At 45.3% G+C, this 18689-nt stretch overlaps 1 protein-coding gene across 8 annotated transcripts in view; it reads left to right on the top strand.

Annotated features, from left to right (window-relative positions):
* The first annotated feature begins 5980 nt into the window (after window positions 1-5980).
* Window positions 5981-18689, top strand: part of FMNL2 (formin like 2) — a 302979-nt gene continuing 290270 nt past the window's right edge. For 3 of the 8 annotated variants that reach the window (XM_059704424.1, XM_059704427.1, XM_059704426.1), the window contains exon 1: window positions 5981-6576. In XM_059704424.1, the coding sequence (XP_059560407.1) occupies window positions 6460-6576 (117 nt within the window). In that variant the 5' untranslated portion in view covers window positions 5981-6459. The remainder of the gene's footprint in view (window positions 6577-18689) is intronic. The other 5 variants (XM_059704429.1, XM_059704432.1, XM_059704431.1 and 2 more) reach the window with 3 other exon arrangements.

Here is an 18689-nt window from a genome sequence, read left to right as displayed (position 1 = left end):
AGAGCTTTATCAAGGAAAGAACTGGGATATTAAGAAGCACTCATGGACTCACAGATGGACTACAAACCAATGCATGTTCTATTTTATGGAAATACATCTTATTATCTGAAAGAAATACCATGTATTGATATATTTCCCTTTATGAATGCAGGGACAGCAGAATATTTTATTCCTTGAATAGAAAACCCAAGATTATATTCGTTACCGCCTTGAAAAAAGAGCATTAGGAGGAAAATATCTCTTATTGAACATCTCTCCATACAACAGGCTTGATCCTCATGGTTAAGTAAGTTATTTCTCTGAGTATATTTTCTTTCAGTAATTCTTTATTGTTGATATTTCTCTGAATCTTAAGAATTCATTGGTGGTCTGTTTTATTTCCATTTTATAGATGCAAAAACTGAGGTCACACAGTGTGCAAACTAGAAAGGGGGGAAAATTCACCAAGTACACATTCTTACCATGATGTAAAAAAAAGGGGGTAATTTTTCATATATTTGGGCTGACTTGGAGAGGGAAGAAAGAGCAGGAGATTTCAAATCTGATGGCCTCTTATAGAATGACTAGGGCCTGGTGCATGACATTCGTGCACTGGCGGGGGGGGGGGGGGCGGGGAGCAGTCCCTCAGCCCAGCCTGTGCCCTCTTGCAGTCCGAGACCCCTCAGGGGATGTCTGCCTGGCAGCTTAGAGGAAGCGGGCCTAAGCTGGCAGGCAGACATCCCCCCAGGGGTCCTTAGCACTGCCACGAAGGTGGGAGAGGCTCCTGCCACCACCACTGTGCTTGCCAGCAGTGAGCCCGGCTTCTGGCTGAGCAGTGCTTCCCCTGTAGGAGCGCACTGACCACCAGGGGGCAGCTCCTGCATTGAGCGTCTGCCCCCTGGTGGTCAGTGCATGTCATAGCGACCAGTTGTTCCAGCTTTCGGTCAATTTGCATATTAGCCTTTTATTGTATAGGATAAACCACTTTTCTCCTTAAAAAATAACTACCAAAGGACAAATGAAAAAAGTAAATAAAATTATAAATCTAGATGTGTAATATGTGATATAAATAGAGAGAGTGCCCCCCAAAATGTATACACACTTAACAGCTGATAGCTCAATTGATGTTTCTTTCTTTTCAGATTTAACCCATTGGAATCAATAATTGTTCAAAGTGTGTACACTTTTTTGGGGGACACCATACATATATATCTCTCTTTAAAAACAAATTTTTCCTCCAACTCATTTTCTTTCTTAGTCCCCATGCTGTTTATTCTGGTTGAAGTGGTTGCAGCCAGAAACAAAAATGCCCCCCTTGGGATTTCTTGTTTAAAAAAACCCTTTTTTCAAAGGGTTTGTTTTCTTAGACTTGGAAGCTGTTGAAAGGGGCCAGATGGATAGCCTTGGACGCTGTTTATCTGCAGAGGAGAGCAGGTGTGGATGGGGCATCCTGGGCTTCCCACGCAGCACAGCTTCCAACTCGTGCCCTCCTGGGTGACAGCTAATATTAAGTTGGGAAGTGAAGAGGACTCCCTGAAATAAAAGTGGACACTACAAGTCAGCAGCACATTCCTTTCCTGTCACTGTTGTTGTTGATATTACACGCTAAGACCCTCCCATCCAATACTCCTTAAAGTCTGATATTAAGGAGGATATTGGAGGATGCAGTGCAGTGCGGGATTGCAGGATGAAGGGCTAGTAGGTGAGAGAGTAGGGAGGATGGTGAAAAATTGCCTGAAGTTGCCTTTTCATACAATGCTATCTGCATTTGTGATGTCTTTTCTTTGTAAGTATGTGGGAAGGACCAAACCATCCCTCAAACATTGGCCCTAGCCTTACCGACTTGCTGAACCGAAAGTAGTATCCACCTTTTCCCAGATTTCTTGTTTTATGAGAAAAAAATATATTATTTATGCCATTATTACTTGAGTTCTCCTTTATTTGTGGTAGAAACATTCATTCCTAACTGAATCAGGAGGAAAAAGGGAACTGGAAGAAGTTTGTATGAAACAGAAATTGAATAAACCACGTTTAAAATCAACAGCAGTGTCTGACAGCCGTGGGCAAACTACGACCCGGGGGCTGGATCCGGCCCATTCGGCTGTTCTATCCGGCCCGCGGAGCCGAAAGAGCGGAGGGTTCTCTTGCTCTCCCCTCCGCTCCTTCACCAGCAGCAGTGTGAACATGGCAACGTCAGGAAACACGGCCACAGCTCCTTCTTCTGAGTCCAGTTTAAGAACCCATTGTGGCCCTCGAGTCAAAAAGTTTGCCCACCCCTGGTCTAGCACATAGTAAGTCCTCAATAAATATTTTAAAAAGAAATATGGATAGATATATGAATCTTGCAGGACTTTTGTGGCTGTAAATTGACATGAAATAATCCCTCTAATATTCCAGCTACTATTTGCAATTTTGATTCAGGGCTATCAGGGATTCATGCAACAGGGAAGGGGGAGCGTCCCTCAACCTGGCCTGCACCCTCTCGCAATCTGGGACTCCTTGGTCCCTCAGGGGATGTTGGACTGCTGGTTTTGGCCCAATCCCCGCAGGCCAGGCTGAGGGACCCCACCGGTGCACGAATCCATGCACTGGGCCTCTAGTATGCATATAAGATCTTTGGTTAATCTCTTCCTGCCCTCCCCCCTACCCCCTTCCCTCTGAGATTCATCAGTCTGTTCCATGTTTCCATGTCTGTGGTTTCTGCTCCTACATTGAGCGTCTTTCCCCTGGTGGTCAGTGCATGTCATAGCTACCGGCCAGTTGGCCGGTCGCTTAGGCTTTTATACATATAGATACACACAAAGAGAATCTTCTTAGGGTTACAGCATTGCCTTTTAAAACAAATGTTTTTATTGATTTTAGAGAGAGAGGAAGGGAGAGAGAATGAGAAACTTTGATCAGCTGCCTCCTGCACACCCCCTATTGGGGATCGAGCCTGCAATCCAGGAATGTGCTCTGACCCAGAATTGAAATTGGCAATCTTTTGGTGCATGGGACAGGCTCAACCAACTGAGCCACATTGGTTAGAGCTACCCGTGCCTTTTATTTTGTTTTATTATTTATTTATTTATTTTTAGAAGCGAAGAGAGAGAGAGAGAGAGAGAGAGAGAGAGAGAGAGAGAGACATCAATGATGAGAGACTCATTGATCAGCTGCCTCCAGCCAGCCCCACACCAGGGATCGAGCCCACAACCCAGGCATGTGCCCTTACTGGGAACTGAACTGTGACCTCCTGATTCATAGGTTGACGCTCAACCACTGAGCCATGCCAGCCAGTCACCAGTGCCTTTTATAGAAGTTCAGGGAATTTAGCTACAGAGCACTTCCTTATATTTAAAACATGAGAAGATACCAATGAAACTTAGCTGATTTTGTAGAAGAATTTATGAATTATGGCAATTCTTCGAAAGCAATTATACCACTTGTGGGGGGCGGGTGGGGGGATTTCTGATCCAGCCATCCCTAGCATAGCTTGCAAATGCCTGGCACATCCTATATAATAAAAGGCTAATATGCAAATCGACCGAACAGCAGAATGACCGGTAGCTATGATGTGCACTGACCACCAGGGGGTAGACGCTCAATGCAAGAGCTGTCCCCTTGTGATCAGTGCGCTCCCAGAGGGGAAGCACGGCTCAGCTAGAAGCCCTGAGTCGGGCAAAAGGCTGGCGAGCACAGTGGCAGTGGTGGGAGTCTGTCCCGCCTCCATGGCAGCGCTAAGGATGTCCAACTCATGGCCTAAGGGAGCTGGCCTTAGCCAGCAGTCAGACATCCCCCGAGGGTTCCTGGGCTGCAAGAGGAAGATAAAGTTCTAACATTTCAGTTTCCTTGGAAGATGAGTAGATAGTTTCAATAATATTTTGTGACATCAATGATAACAAATCATATGTATTAGTTATCAGAAAATGAAATGTGTATTTACAAATAATTGCCTGATTTTAATTTTGTGATGAGGAAGGAAGAGGGCTACAATTAAAGTAATAGAAATGTCTTCTCCTTCCTCTCTCTCAACCCTCCCCAAAACAAAACATTTCCTGAGATTTTTAAAAATAGAAATCCTTATAGAAACTGTATAACATAATGGAGTGTTTTGTTCATTTTTCATTTAATAATAGTCATAAATAATAACCAAATAGTAGAGTTCTTTTGATTCATGGATTTGCACACTTTGTCCTTGGCTTCTCTCAAAGTGTGAGATTATGAGAGAGACTAGCTGTGACAAGACTTAAGAGAAGAAAAAGATCCTGATTACTGGTAGAAATATGGCTAAGGAGAGCCATAAATGTAATAGAAGAGAATATCTTAACTGAAGAAAATAATCCTAGCTTTCCCATGCACATGAGCAACTCCGTGGGTGGGCTGATTTTGTGAGTCAATCAGACCCAAAGTATAGGTCTAGAGATTACAAAGAAAATAAATACATTTGTAGGTCAGAAATATCTCACTTGGTCTGAATTAACAGCTTTTCTTTCTCGCTCATTTTCACTAATGTGTGTGTGTGTGTGTGTGTGTGTGTGTGTGTGTGTGTGTTTCTTTCTTTGATTAGTAATGCACTTACCATTAATTTTGATACACTGTAATTTTAGAAATACATATTTCATTTACTCATATTTTTGAGTTGACTTTATTTATACTCTCTCCCTTCTTTAAAAAGGCTAGAGGTTTGTTTCATAGGCTTTTGGTAAAAGTCACTTGTTAATTCAACAATTAGTTATTGAAAATCTACTGTGCTCAAGGCACCTTGAACTTTCTAAAGCTGAATATAATGTGGCCCTTGATGCTTGAGTCTTGGTATGTTATCTTGCCAAGAAGCAGCTGATTTTTAACAAGATGATAACAACCCTGGTTGCATACCAGAATCACATGCGAAGCTTGTTAAAAATACACCTGCCCAAGATCCAGCTCTCAGCTTAGGGAAATTCTGGTAATAGGTAGGGCCCGAGGTGTGTGCAATTTTAACAAGCTCCCAAAGTGAATCTAATACACAAACCAGGATTAGGAACCAACTTTAATTAAGAAAGGACTAGCTGCAGTAGTTCAGCCACAAGTCAACCAAGTGAATGTCCTTGAAATCTACAATATAGCAGCTGGCTGAAGTCATTTAAAAGGCTGTTTTTCTCTATTTCCACTGGTTCAGAGTGGGTAGTTCCAGGCTGAAAAGCACGCCAGAGGAATGGGTGGGCCCAATCTTTTCTGTAAAACCCCTGGAACAAGACTGTTATGGAGAAATAAGATTGCTGCAGCCAAAGATCATCTCCAAAGCCGCCCCAATCTGTCCTTATTTGCATCTCACACGAAATGTTCTTATTTGTGTAAATTTTCTCCTTTAGTAGATTGTGAAGTATTCCGGGGCGGGAGCAGTCCTCTTTCTTTCCCCGACTAAGGAACACAGTCACCCATACAGAATAGGCACTGACAGGTGTTTGTTTTGAACTGAATTGAATCCTCATCCGACTTCTGGGGTCTGACCATAGACGTATGCATGTATTCATAGTGGACATTTATAAATATCCATAAAAGTATACGTTTGCTTAAAAAAACATTTCAATCACACAAAAGAATATGTAACATACATAAGAAAGAAAGAACAATAACAACAAGCACCCTGGACTCACATCCCAGTTGATGAAACAGGAAGTTGCCAATACCTTTGAGGTTCCCCCCTAGACCCTTTTGAACAATAACAGGCTTCTGAAACTTAAATCAGAACGCGCGTATTCAGTCATTGATGGATTGGATCATCCGTTCATTTGTCAAATGTGTCAGAATCGTTGATGACCAGGTGGTTATTTCTACTGTCGGAGTGAGCTGGGTCCAAAGTGACATGAGCTCTCTCTAGAGGCGTACAGATTGCCTTTGCTGCCAGCAGTCCTAACGCCGCGGGGTCCTCCCGAGCCCGCGTGGTTTCAGCGTGCGGACACTTTGGGCCGAAACTACGCGTCCCGGCAGTCCGCGGGGCGAGTGGGCGGAGCCGGGCCGGGGGCGGGGGCCGGGCGAGAGGGGGCATTGTGTCGGCAGCGCCGAGCCGCATTTGTCTGCTCGAGGTGCTGGCGGAGCGAGCGTTGTGTCCGGCGGCCGGTCGCGAGCTGGAAGTGTCATCGGTGACCGCGGCCCCGGGAGGAGACCGAGTCGGAGGAACCTCGCGCCCGCTGTCCACGACCACCGGCAGGGAGCGGCGTGCCCGCGGAGCAACATGCAGATAGGCGCCCGGCGCCGTGACGACCCCTCCAGAGGAAAAGAGTCCGGGGCGGCGCTGGGGCGGCGGGGAGCATGAAGGAGGCCGGGGGGCGGCTCAGCTCGGAGCGCTGCTAGGAGCGCTGCGCGCTGCACAGTCGCCAGGGCGCAGCGGAGGGCGGGGAGCCGGGCGGGGAGCCGGGCGGGTCGCGCCAGCGAGCGGGAGCCGGTCGCCGGGAGCTGTTCTGATTTCGGACGCGGACGCTAGGGGCCCGGAGCAGCCCCCGACCCCGGCGTGCAGCCAACATGGGCAACGCGGGGAGTATGGATTCGCAGCAGACCGATTTCAGGGCGCACAACGTGCCTTTGAAGCTACCGATGCCGGAGCCAGGTGAACTAGAGGAACGATTTGCCATCGTGCTGGTGAGTGCGCGGCGGCGCAGCTGACCCCCACCCCCTCCCCTTCTCCCCGCGCGGGGAACAAGCCTGTCCCAAGGGGAGGGCGCCCACCTTCCCCATTGTGGCCTCCCCCGCCTCACTCCTCTCCGTCCCCCTTCCAGACCCCGCGCTCAGTCCTCTTAGGGTCCCGGGATGGGGCTAGGGCTCGGTGCGGGCTGCCTGGCCACCTCCGAACCCATTGTCTGGCGGGAGAGGCACCTCGCGGCGCGTGTGCCCGGGAGGTGCGGCGTGGGCGCGAAGGAAAGGTGGCGCGGGCCGGGGAGGAGGGGGTAGCGAGTGGCTAAAGCTTATTGTTAAAAAAAAAAAAAAAAAAAAAGCCGCAAACCCGGAGTCCCTGCGGACCATCCCGGCCTGCGGGGTCCGGGGCCGGTGGGTGCATGTGGCCGGCCTGGGCTACGCGCGAAGGGGAACTTGGAGGCGGAGGGGCGCTCCCCTGAAAGAGAAGGAGAGGGAGCCCTAGGCAGTGCGGCGCCCTGGTCCTTCAGCGAGGAGAGGGCATCTGAGCCCCAGGCGCGAGAGGAGCTTCGCCTCAGCGCGTTCCTTTTGGTCTTAAATCTAAAACCACAAAAATGTGCTGTTTTGCGGGGACGTGTTGCGAGCTGTTCTGACTCCAGGCGCGACCCCTCCCCTCCCATACCAGCCAAGTCCCGGGCTCCCTTCCGAAACCCGCTTCTCCTAAGTTTACAGCTTTTCAAATCCAAGACAGAAAAATCCCTTCTTTCTCCCTTTTCGGCTGGGACTAAGTTTGGGGGCCCCTCCCTGCCGCTGCTGGTCAGTGCTGTGAGCTCAAGAGGGTGTGGTGGGCCGCCCCCTCGCCCCAGCCAGAGTCTACTGCAGTTGGTCCCCGACTTTGATTTGTAGTATCCCAGCCTCTTCTAAGGGATGCGGGAAGGGAACAGGCCAGATCGGACGCGTTCCTCTTCCTTACACTTTACTTGTACATTTCCCTCTTCCCAGTCAGTGGTTCTCAACCGTCTGGCCCTTTAAATACCGTTCCTCATGTTGTGACCCAACCATAAAATTATTTTCGTTGCTACTTCATAACTGTAATGTTGCTACTGTTATGAACCGTAATCTGAATATCTGATATGCAGGATAGTCTTAGGCGACCCCTGTGAAAGGGTCGTTGGACCCCCAAAGGGTCGCGACCCACAGGTTGAGAACCGCTGCCTGCAAGGCTGGGAAGCAAGAGGAACTTGTGCTAGAGGCAGCCACATTTTGCGTTTGCCTGCGGGTTTTTGGCTTGTAGCTCACCACCTCGGGAAAGGACCCGAGTCCGAACCCTGACTGGGACATTTAATTGGTCCCTTTTCAGGCCCGGTTTGATATCGGGAATCATGTTCTGGATGGCAGGTTAGCTTTGTGCTCTTTGGGAGAACAGAGGCCACGCGCTTTTTCACACCACCGGGAAGCTGGTGTGGCAGTCGGGAGATAGATGAGGCTGCCTGTCTTGCTTTGAATCTTCTGTGATCTCCCACAGCTGCTCCCACCTTGTGCAAGATGGGACCCTCTGAAATGAAACAGCATAGGCTTAATTACTTTTCAAGGCAGCCTGGGCGCATACTTGACTTGCCTTTCCAGAGACAAGCCTTTTTTACTCCAAATCCTCTTCCCACCAGACACATGGTTCTTACTCCCAGCTCTGAGTTTTCTCTTTCTGTCCATCCATGCCATGGTCTGTGGTGCTGTGTGTGTGTGTGGAGGGACTTGCAGTGGAAGGGCCAGTGACACAGGAAAACCAGATAACAATAATGCAATTAAATTCTGCTCAACTGGGATAGCATGTTTTGCATGAGCTCTCAGTTACGGTGCTGATTAATAACACATGGTATGAATTAATCCTTAGAAAAACAACGTTCCGTCATTAACATGGTTGATTTGTGTTACTATTAAGTCTAGCAGTCACAAATTTAATATGCAGACATTTATGATTCTACAGTATGAGCTCCTTGGGGGTAATGGCTGGTTGTTGTGGCTACTTTTACTCTGCTCACACACAATTACTGGATGCGGCTCCTTTTGTAATTGTTTACAATAGTGTAAGCCTATCAAAACAAACAAACAAACAAAAACAAAAAGCACTAGGCTGACCTTTTTTGAATAGAGACAAAACTTTTGTTTTGGGAAAATCTCAGCTTGGGGGCCCATTGATGTGGTGTTTAATGTCACTCCTTAGTCAGCTCCAGCTGCTCTTTGAAAATCTACAAGTGGAATTAAAGGGAATATGTATGGGTTGATAGAAATTCAAAGTTATGATTTCTCTTCGGGTCAGTTTCTGAAGTTGTATATGCAATGCTCTCAACTTTGCTTTTCTTCACGAATTGCTTAAGAAATCAGCTCAAACCATTTAATTCTGGAGATCAAATTTTAGATTGGCAAGTTTTTAAGTGTATATGTGGAGACATTCTCTACTCTGAGGCACTGGGAATCATTTTGGCATTATTGATCCTAGGTGGTTCCCTCTCTCCCCCCCTATATGCTAAAGATCATATGTGTTTTTTGGGAAAACCAGATAGTAATACAGTACAGAAAATTATACAAGCGCCTCATTGTAAGTATGGCTTAGTACATCAATAATTAACGAGCCATTTCAGGCATAGAAAACAATTCCTCCCACCTCCAAGCTCTAGAATATTTAATGCATTGGGGAAAAGTAAATAAAAATAAAAGTGACAGAAGTCCATCTATTTCTGGAAAACTTAAGAGAGAGCAAACCTACTCAATGGCTGTTCCCCCACCCTCCTCAGTCTATATGAGTTAAATTGTATAAATCTAAAAAAATTAGTGGGTGTGAGTGGAAAGGTGAGAGGAAAGAGTAGAAAGCTGCTGAATTAAGATCAATAGAGGGGTAAACTTTAAAATATAATAGTATTTTTATAGGAAAAAATGAGATTTTTCAATAAATTCTTGTTAACTGAACTTTAATTAATGACTAGTAAAACATGGATCCAATTCTTAGGAGCTTAATCCTCCTAAGGAGAGTCTCACCCCTCCCTGTGCGATGTTTCTGTTACAATCTTTGATGGAAGTATTTCATAAATTGTACATTTAATTATCTGCTTCAACTTTTGTTTCTTTAGGGTGTATATATTTTATGTATTTTACAGGTAACATTGACCTGTATTTTTGGGGTCTCGCATATTTATAATTAAACTAGAGGCCTGATGCACGAAATTTGTGCAAGGGGCCTGGCCCTTGCAGCTCCAGCTGCCCCGGCCTGCCTTCGCAGCCCTGGCTTAGTCTGGAATGTCATCTGGACGGTCCTTTGGCTGTTTGGTCTAATTAGCATATTAGTTCTTTATTATATAGGATATCTCTGTGGCTCTCCATTATTAAACACTGTCTGATTGTTGGGAACATCACACATATGCACACACTCTAACACTCCCATGTCCTTTATTTTCAGAGATGACACTAGGAAGTTGATTTTGGGTGTGGTGAACAACTGATTATCTTTGTTCAAGAGTACCTCTTTCTACTGTAGATACTCCTATTACTCATGAATTTATGGCTTGCAGTCGCTGTTTGTCCCCCACTGCCCTTGTCAAAGAGCTGTCCTCAGGATTCTTTCTTTGAGTTTCAGAGGAAAGGATAATTTTAAGCCTTGTATCCCAGCTGCTGTATCTCTGGGATATCAGATATCAGGCTGCTCATCCAACAGATTACAGAAGACAGATTAGGAAGTGATGGTTTAGGGCAGTCTTCTCCTATGTTAAATACTGGGAACAGCTTTGGTATGTGATTAATTTGAGTCAGTTTCCGTTTTTTTTTTTTTGCTTGCCCTGAGGTTGAATGTGGTCATTTTGTTTAGGGAGAAGCAGGAACATTTTCTGAGTTCCTACTATGAGTACTCTCCATGCTTACATGTTCTCATGTAATCCTCACAATAACTGCAGCTATGGGCAACATTTTAGTCGAGGATATAAAGGTTACCGAAATTGCCTGAGGTCATAGAATAGCCGATCTAGGATTTTAACCCAGATTTGGATCTCTGCATCCCCCCTCCCCCCCCCCCCAATTATATTATACTTTCTTAAGCCTAGAACTGGGAAGGAAAAAAAGCTGGTGGTGGGGGGTGGGGACTAGCAGTAAAGCTGTAAAAAACAAAAACAAAACCCCAAACCCAAACCAACTAAATCAGGTAAATGCAAGTATCCAACTATAAAATTGGCAGACATTTCTTAGATTGGTTAAAGTGGGGTGCACTTGATGCTTCTCTTCAGGTGTCAGACATTTTGGCATCTTCACTGTACTGTCCTGTTCTCAGGCATGGAGTTCAATGTTCACTTAATCTAAAAGTGCGCTCTTCGGTTTTCCCTAAGCAGGCAGACTTGAACTACTTGGTGGGGAAGGTTGGGGTTTCCACATCAGGGGGAAGAGGCAGTCTGTCAGTGCAGTGCCTACACTCCAAGTGTAATTACTTGTGAAAGGGACAAGGAAGGTCAAGTCTTTCCAATTAAGTTGATCTCCCACTGCAAGGTGTTGTTCCCTTTCAACCACTTCCAAGGAGAGCTCTTGCCATGAAGTCTGCTGAGCAGATGGGTGGGTAGCAGTGAAGTGAGGCCATCCTCAGATGCGTGCTGATTTGTTTTCTCACATCCCTTTTCCTGTTGGGAAAGAAGGGGGGTGAAGAGTTGTCACTTTGTGCCATTGCAGCCTCATCCTAGGCAGTTATCCCCTGAGCTGTTTTATTCTCAAAGTAGAGATTTATGCTTAGGACTGTGCTTATCATCATCATCTCGGTGTACTCCTCCTCCCTCCCCTTCCCTTCACGGTACCAATATATATATATATATATATAGGTATCTAGAGTCGAAGTTGATCAAAGGCTATACTCTGAATATAAATGTTTGGCTCTACTGAGAGACTGGCAGCAATGTAAGCTGATGAAACATGGGGGAGAAAAGGTATGCAGGCCCTTAAATCCTTAAGTGATGAGAATTACTTTTTGTGGCCTCTCATTTAGCAAACAGAATTGGCCTGGGACGCAGAAGACTTTGTTTCTAGAACTATATTAGCTGCACCAGCTTGAGCAAGTTAAACTCTTCCCTCTGGTCCTTGATTTTTCCTCCTCTGTATAAATGCGATACAACTGTTAGGATAGTCATGAGATTTTTAAAAACCATAGCACTTGAAAGTGTAAAATTTCCAGGATGTAAAATGTGGTCCATTAGCTGACTTCATTTGTTGAAGAACTTTTGTGTAGAAAAGTATGTAGCTGTATTCTGTGTGGTCTAGAGAGTAGAATTTCCAGGGGCAGTGACTGAATGTCTCATAGCCTAAGGAAAAGTATTCTAACATTTAGACTTGTCAAAAAATGAATAGTGAGCCCGGCCAATATGGCTCAGTGGTTGAGCATTGACCTATAAATCAGGAGGTCACGGTTCAATTCCTGGTCAGGGCACATGCCCGGGTTTGTGGGCTTGATCCCCAGTGGGGGCATGTAGGAGGCAGTTGATCAGTGATTCTCATCATTGATGTTTCTATTTCTCCCTCTTCCTTCTTCTCTGAAATCAATAAAAATATATTTTAAAAATATTGAATAGTGAGCTCTCCATTAGAGCTGCTCATACAGAAACTGTATGAAAAGTGCTGATGATGGGAAGGTCTTTTCGAACCCAAGACATAGCTAGCATTGGCTTGACCAGTGCCTCCTTGAGATGAGCCTGCCACCTGCAGAGTCTAGACATTGACTGACAGCACCTGAGAGTGGAGAAGGGTCTTATAGTTTCCTCCTGGGCTCAAAGAAGAAGATAAGTATAGGCTCTTGTTTGTTCTGGAAATCTCTTCGACCTGACAGAAATTGTGGCCTGAAGGGCTTGATCTCAATGAAACATGCTCTTTGTTTTCATACTTCAGGCTTGGGGAATAAGGACAAAGTGAAGTGGGCTCTCTTATCCTTATCTATACTAATAAAAGGCTAATACACTAATTAGACCAGATAGACTGGACGTCTTCCGGACATCATTCCAGATGTCCTTCCTGACAAAGCCGGGGTCTGAGCGGTGCTGCCTGGGGTCCCAGGTGCCTGCGGCCGGCCGGAAGGAGGGAAGCCTGGGTCCTGGTTGCCTGTGGCCAGCAGAGAGGAGGAAGCCTGGGTCCCGGTTGCCTGAGGCTCACCGGAGGAGGGAAACCTGGGTCCTGGGTGCGGGGGGCCGAGGCAGAGGCAGTTAGGGGCGATAGGCAGGCAGGCGAGCAGTTAGGGGTGATAAGGCAGGCAGCCGAGTGGTTAGGGGCGATCAGGCAGGCAGGCAGAGTGGTTAGGGGCGATCAGGCAGGCAGGCAAGCGGTTAGGAGCTAGCGGTCTCAGATTGCAAGATGGATGTCCGGCAGTCGGACATCCCCTGAGGGGTCCCGGATTGTGAGAGGGTGCAGTCGGGGCTGATGGATTCTGTCTCCCCTCTTCCCCCCCGCACGAATTTTGTGTACCGGGCCTTTAATATTAAATAAGTAATAGATATTATAAAAGTGGCTAATAAAAGAAGCACTGATTCCAGATGATTGTCTCTCCTTTGCAAGAGGGTGCGGGTACTTGGAATCCTCTCAGAAACAGTTTATAAAAGAACAAACTGGAATTGCTTAGGAAGGCAGCTGGGTTACAAGCTGTGCAGCTGCTTGGCAGGTGCCCCCTTGTAGAGTGGCTCTTCCACTCTGCAGTGGGGGCCTCGTCCCCTTCCCCCACCACCAGAAGTATGTCCCCAGGCTTGTGGGTCATGGTGTCTGTAGAGAGGCTTCATGCACCTTAGCTCTCACCTGCTTGAGCATTGGCTGCAGAGATAACTTGCCTCTTGTCTATCTTTGATGATGGTGTCTGTTCATTCTGCAGGGGATCTTCTCCCCTCTCCAGAACCTTCTCTTTCAGCATAACACGGAGGACTATGCAGTTTCTGACAGATATGATGTAATATGGAAGCCATGTCTAGGGAAGAGCTGGTAGGCTGGAGGGCTGCCGCATGGACTGTGATTCAACGAAGGCCCACAGATGTGGGCCAAGATAGCTGGGAATTCCTTATTTGGGAAATGCCAAGTTCCCACTTGGAGGTATAATGGCGTTTGATGTAGATAGAAGTGTACTTTCTTTTTACAACCTTAAAAGCAACAACCATGACTATTGGCATCAGAGCTCACAGGTAGGCACCTTATCACCAACTTTTCATAGACATACCAGAGGTGTTCCCCTCATCACACCTTCAGTGTTCTTGTGTGGTGTGAGGCTGACTTTAGTGACTCATATTTCACATGTAATAGTCCACCTTCTTCTTTGCTGAGGAAGCATTGTTGCACGTAGAAGCCCTGTATCCATTGCGACAGAAGCGGAAAGATTTGAGGTGTTTAGACCCTGCTGTCTTCAGGGGCAGTCTCCCTGATGGACTTCTGTGTGGTAGAAGGTGCCCATGGACTACTTTACAGTAAAAACTTGTTGGCTTTGGGAAAGGTGTCCAATTCTTCACATTTTTGGGCCCTGTGACTGCTGCCTGCAGGTATCCGATCTTATCTATCTCAGGTCCTGCCTTGAGTTGACCATTTCCGTAGGAAACTGACTTATTCCTTGTCTTCCCCCACACCCCCATGGAAGTTTGGCTGAATACTTTTTTATTTAAGGTCAGATGAGGAAGGGATTGAAAGCTAAAACAGCGGTTCTCAAACATGACTGCATATTGACATCCTTTGTGAGCCTCAAAAAACATGGATGCCTGGGTCCCACGCCCAGAGATTCTGATAAATTTGTCTGCAAGGTGGCCTGAACTTCGGGGGTTTTAGTACAAGTTCCTTCAGAGATTTGAACATGCAGCCTTGGTTGAGAGCCACTGTGCTAGAGGAGTGAGTCTTCCTCTTTTTCTGCTTCCTTCGAACACCAAACAAAAGTTAAAACCACAGTGAGGAGTGTAGTAGGAAAGGAATTGTGTAAGAGGTACCAGAAAATTTGGAGAAATGAGGCAGAGTGGGGAAAAGTTAAACAACAAAACTCCCAGAGCTGTTTAAGTCAACCAAAACTACCAAGGTGAGAAACAGAAGACATGGATCAAAGCCTGTGGAATGTCAGAGAGACTTAATGAACCATTTAAGAAATGACCATCACATAATCATACTGGAAATTTTCAGAGAAAGTTCTCTATATTACAACTAAAGAGTGAATAGTGACTCTGAGGTGTACTTCTGGACTACAACACTCAATAAATCAATTGCATTTTTGCTTAGGCCTCTATTCTCCAGCCTAATTGTTTGTTGGTTCAATGCAGGCCTTTTGCTTTGATCTCTGGCTTTTCCACTTACAAAGACTTGATGAGCTTGGCTTCCTGGAGTGAAATTCAAATACACTCGTGAAATGTAAACAACATTCGTTTATTAAGAATTCTATAATCAAGGCAAATTGGCATGCTTATATAAGCAATTAGCTCAGAGAATAGAACGAGAAATAGGATGCTAGGTCAAGAATGAGCCGATTGTTCTCAATGCAAGAGTCTAGCTATTCCTTTAATAGCTGTAACATAAGCAAATGCACATTCCTCTTATTCATAATCTTCAGCATTTGTGATTTGGGTTTGAGGACAGCATATGTGGTTTTCTGAACTGAGAGGGTAGAAGCAATTATTGTTTCATTTTCCTCTAGAAATATAAATAAATCTTTCAGGGAAATGTAGGTAGTTGGTTAATGACCAGACAAAACTTCCTAGTAATTGGGAATAGGGCCAGAGAAGGTATGGATTTAAATGGGAATATTAAAAAAGTATAGTGGAGTTTTATTTTTGAGGAGAAGGAAAAGATGATGACCGTTTTACAATGGCAGGAAGGTGGAAGATAACCTCACCTGCCTTCAGTGAAAAATGTTATTGTTATTATTCTTTGCATAGAGCAGTGGTTCTCAACCTTCCTAATGCCGCGACCCTTTAATAGTTCCTCATGTTGTGGTGACCCCCAACCATAAAATTATTCTCGTTGCTACTTCATAACTAATTTTGCTGCTGTTATGAATCATCATGTAAATATCTGATATGCTATTTACATGGTCGCGACCCACAGGTTGAGAACCACTGGCATAGAGGCAGCACTAGGCTCAGTGATAGTAGACATTGGATAGATGTGATTAGATTGGCACTCTGGCAGCATTCATTTTGTGCAGGGAGTTCAGTGCTGCCCAGTGTCTCACTTGGGAAAGCTGGGAACCTTAATGCAAAGGCTGTGAGTCAGACGAATAGCTTTACAGGTTAGTTTCAGTTCTGGCCCTTTCAGTCCCCAATTATGTTCAGCCTTATGGTTTTTTCAAAGAAGCTTTGCCTTTTTTAGTGATAATGGGGTATTTTGTCTAACCAGGATTCTTTATCCCCAAGGACTTCTGCCTGGTGAACCTAGCAAGCCAATTCAGTCCAGATGACTTGGGACCAGGACACTACACATTTGGAACTGCTGATTCCCAGCCTTATTACAAAATCACTATTTCATTGGCAACTAATCAGGCCATCCAGATGTGAGCCCCGAGAGAGACTGCCTCTTGGGGTTGTGGGACCATTCAGCTTGCCCATGTTCAGCCTCTCTAATGTCCTTTCACAGGAAAGTCTCCAGCCTCAGGGTCTGCCTTTTGGAAAGCATTTGTTTGGTTTAGAAATCTCCATATCACCTGTGAATTTACCAGATCCCAGCCCTCAGTTAACGAGTGATGCTTTAGTCTTAGACATAGATATTTTTGTTATTTTACCAATAATTACCAGAAATTACAAGGTTGGTAATTTTTCTGTTGATAATGGAGAAATTTAAAACATTTTTGGCTGTTCTCTAGAATTATACAGAATCATCCTTTAAATGAATCTTTTTACTGAAGAATAATATACAAAGAGAAATGAACCCACAATATTAAGTGTACAGGTTGGTGGAATTTCACAAACACACTGTTGTAACCAGCCCCTCCATGAGGATTCAGAATCTGTTTCCCTGTTTTTCTTCAAACATGGTTTCACTTGGTTCCTAGGCTGCCTCCCCAGCCACAGTCACTCACCTGAACTTACTTTCCAAGGGGCTAGAGCAGCCGTGGGTAAACTACGGCCCGCGGGCCGGATCTGGCCCGTTTGAAATGAATAAAACTATTTATGTAATGATGTTTACTTTGAATTTATATTAGTTCACACGAACACTCCATCCATGCTTTTGTTCCGGCCCTCCTGTCCAGTTTAAGAACCCATTGTGGCCCTCGAGTCAAAAAGTTTGCCCACCCCTGGGCTAGAGTATGTACAGCAAAGAGTAGACCACAGGATTGTGCCTTGTGGCCTGATTCTAAATGCCTCTAACCATGACATTTCCACCACTTCCTTTGAGAGATTTCCTTCATTCAAGTAGGCCTGACCATTAGGAGATACTGATATTGTAGCATCATTCTGTTGCTTTTGGTTATATCATCTACTACACTAATGGTATTTCTTTTTGCATGTGCGTGGTGTCTGTTTTTCATAATACGGAGAAGAGGACATTTTGATTTATGTTCCTAGAGTAAAGCATGAATGGGGAGGATTTTCCACAGTGAAAATGAGCATTTGCAGTTTGGGCTTCAGTACTTGGAATTATGCACTTGCAGATACAAGTTTTATTTATTTACTCTCAAGCCTCAATTCTGGCCTTTAGTTACCCCCCCCCCCCAATCTTTCCTGATGCTTCTTTTGAAATATTAAAAGGTGTAAGGTTGTGAATTTCATCTGCTGGTTCAATCTTCCCATCAGAACCCTGTTATGTTATTCCAGACATCGGTCCTGTTTGGTCGTGTTTGCTGTACTTTCCATACTCTCCTCTGTGGCTTCTGTGCCCCTCCCTGCCTTCTCCTCGAAGCTTTCCACTGTCTGGCCAGACCCATCTCTTCCTCTGTTTCCTTCCTTGACCCAGACTGGGAGTTTGCTTTCTCCCTGTCCACAGAAGACGCCTGCACTTTCCCTCCATATGTTTCTTATCAAGTGACTCTTCTGCTTGCCGAAAATATATTCAATATATATCCTTCAAGGCTCTTCTAAAATCTCACCTTTTCCAAGTATCCTTGCAGTCAGACCCACATCAGTTTGGGTGAGGTGGGAAAAACAACCCTCCTCTCTTTGATCTGTTTATAGTACAAATAGTATGAATTATTTCTCTTACTCATGAGGCCCTTGATTAACTATCGCCTTGTGTGAGGCGTGACTGTAAAACAAGGGGATGCTTTTATGTGTAGCTCTGTAGTCACTCATTAGGCTCTGAGCCATCTGTTTATGTCCGTGTTTTATTTGGTAGTTCACATTGTGGGCTCCTGGAAGGCAAGGATTATATCTTTCAGGTCCTGGCACTTTTCCTTATCCAGCGCGGTGCTCGGTCCGGGGAAGGGTCTTATCAGAAAATTGCTGACTTGGTTAGAGAACGGTGCCCACTGACACAGGGCCAGGAATTGAGGAGCTCTCTGAGAACCTATTTAACTGACCACACTGGGCTGACTGTTAATTGCACATAATTGGCCTTTATGTTGAAATGAAACTTTGTCTCAGATTCTTACTCATCTTGGTTTTCCCCGCACCACCTGACTGTAGTAGGTGTCCAAGAATACTAAAGGTTCAGAGATAAAAAGTTGGAGTCATGTTTCATTTGACCCCTTACAGGAAATGGGTGAATTAGGAGTAGGGCAGTTGCAATGGCCAAAGAAAATCAGTAGCTTTTTTCCCTGTCACTAAGCCAGATTGGTGTGTCATAGTATACGGTCATTGGTTAGTACAGTGGCACAGTAGCACAGGGCTTTCTTGATGGAAAATGTCTTTATGGCACTTTCTTTTACATTGGGACTGAGGTGGGCTTAAGTAAGCAACATTTCTTGTTTTGGCATTTTAGTGCTTTGCTATTTGCAAAGTGCTTTCAGATGATCTTCTTTGAGTCTAAGAGTTCTTAATAAATGAGGCAAATAGGGCATGCGGGTATGTGGCTTGAGGTTATATAGGAAGGCGATGAAGTTTGTGATCCAGTCCTAGGTCTTTCGAACTAAAACTCCAGGGGCATTTCGCTGTAGAACAAGGTGATGTTTATGTGCTCACTCATACTCTGTTCGGTCCCTCATAAGCATTATCTCTGCTGCTCCTGGC

This window comes from Myotis daubentonii, chromosome 7 (assembly GCF_963259705.1).
Source record: "Myotis daubentonii chromosome 7, mMyoDau2.1, whole genome shotgun sequence".
NCBI lineage: Eukaryota > Metazoa > Chordata > Mammalia > Chiroptera > Vespertilionidae > Myotis > Myotis daubentonii.
This window is presented reverse-complemented; position numbering and strand designations above follow the sequence as displayed.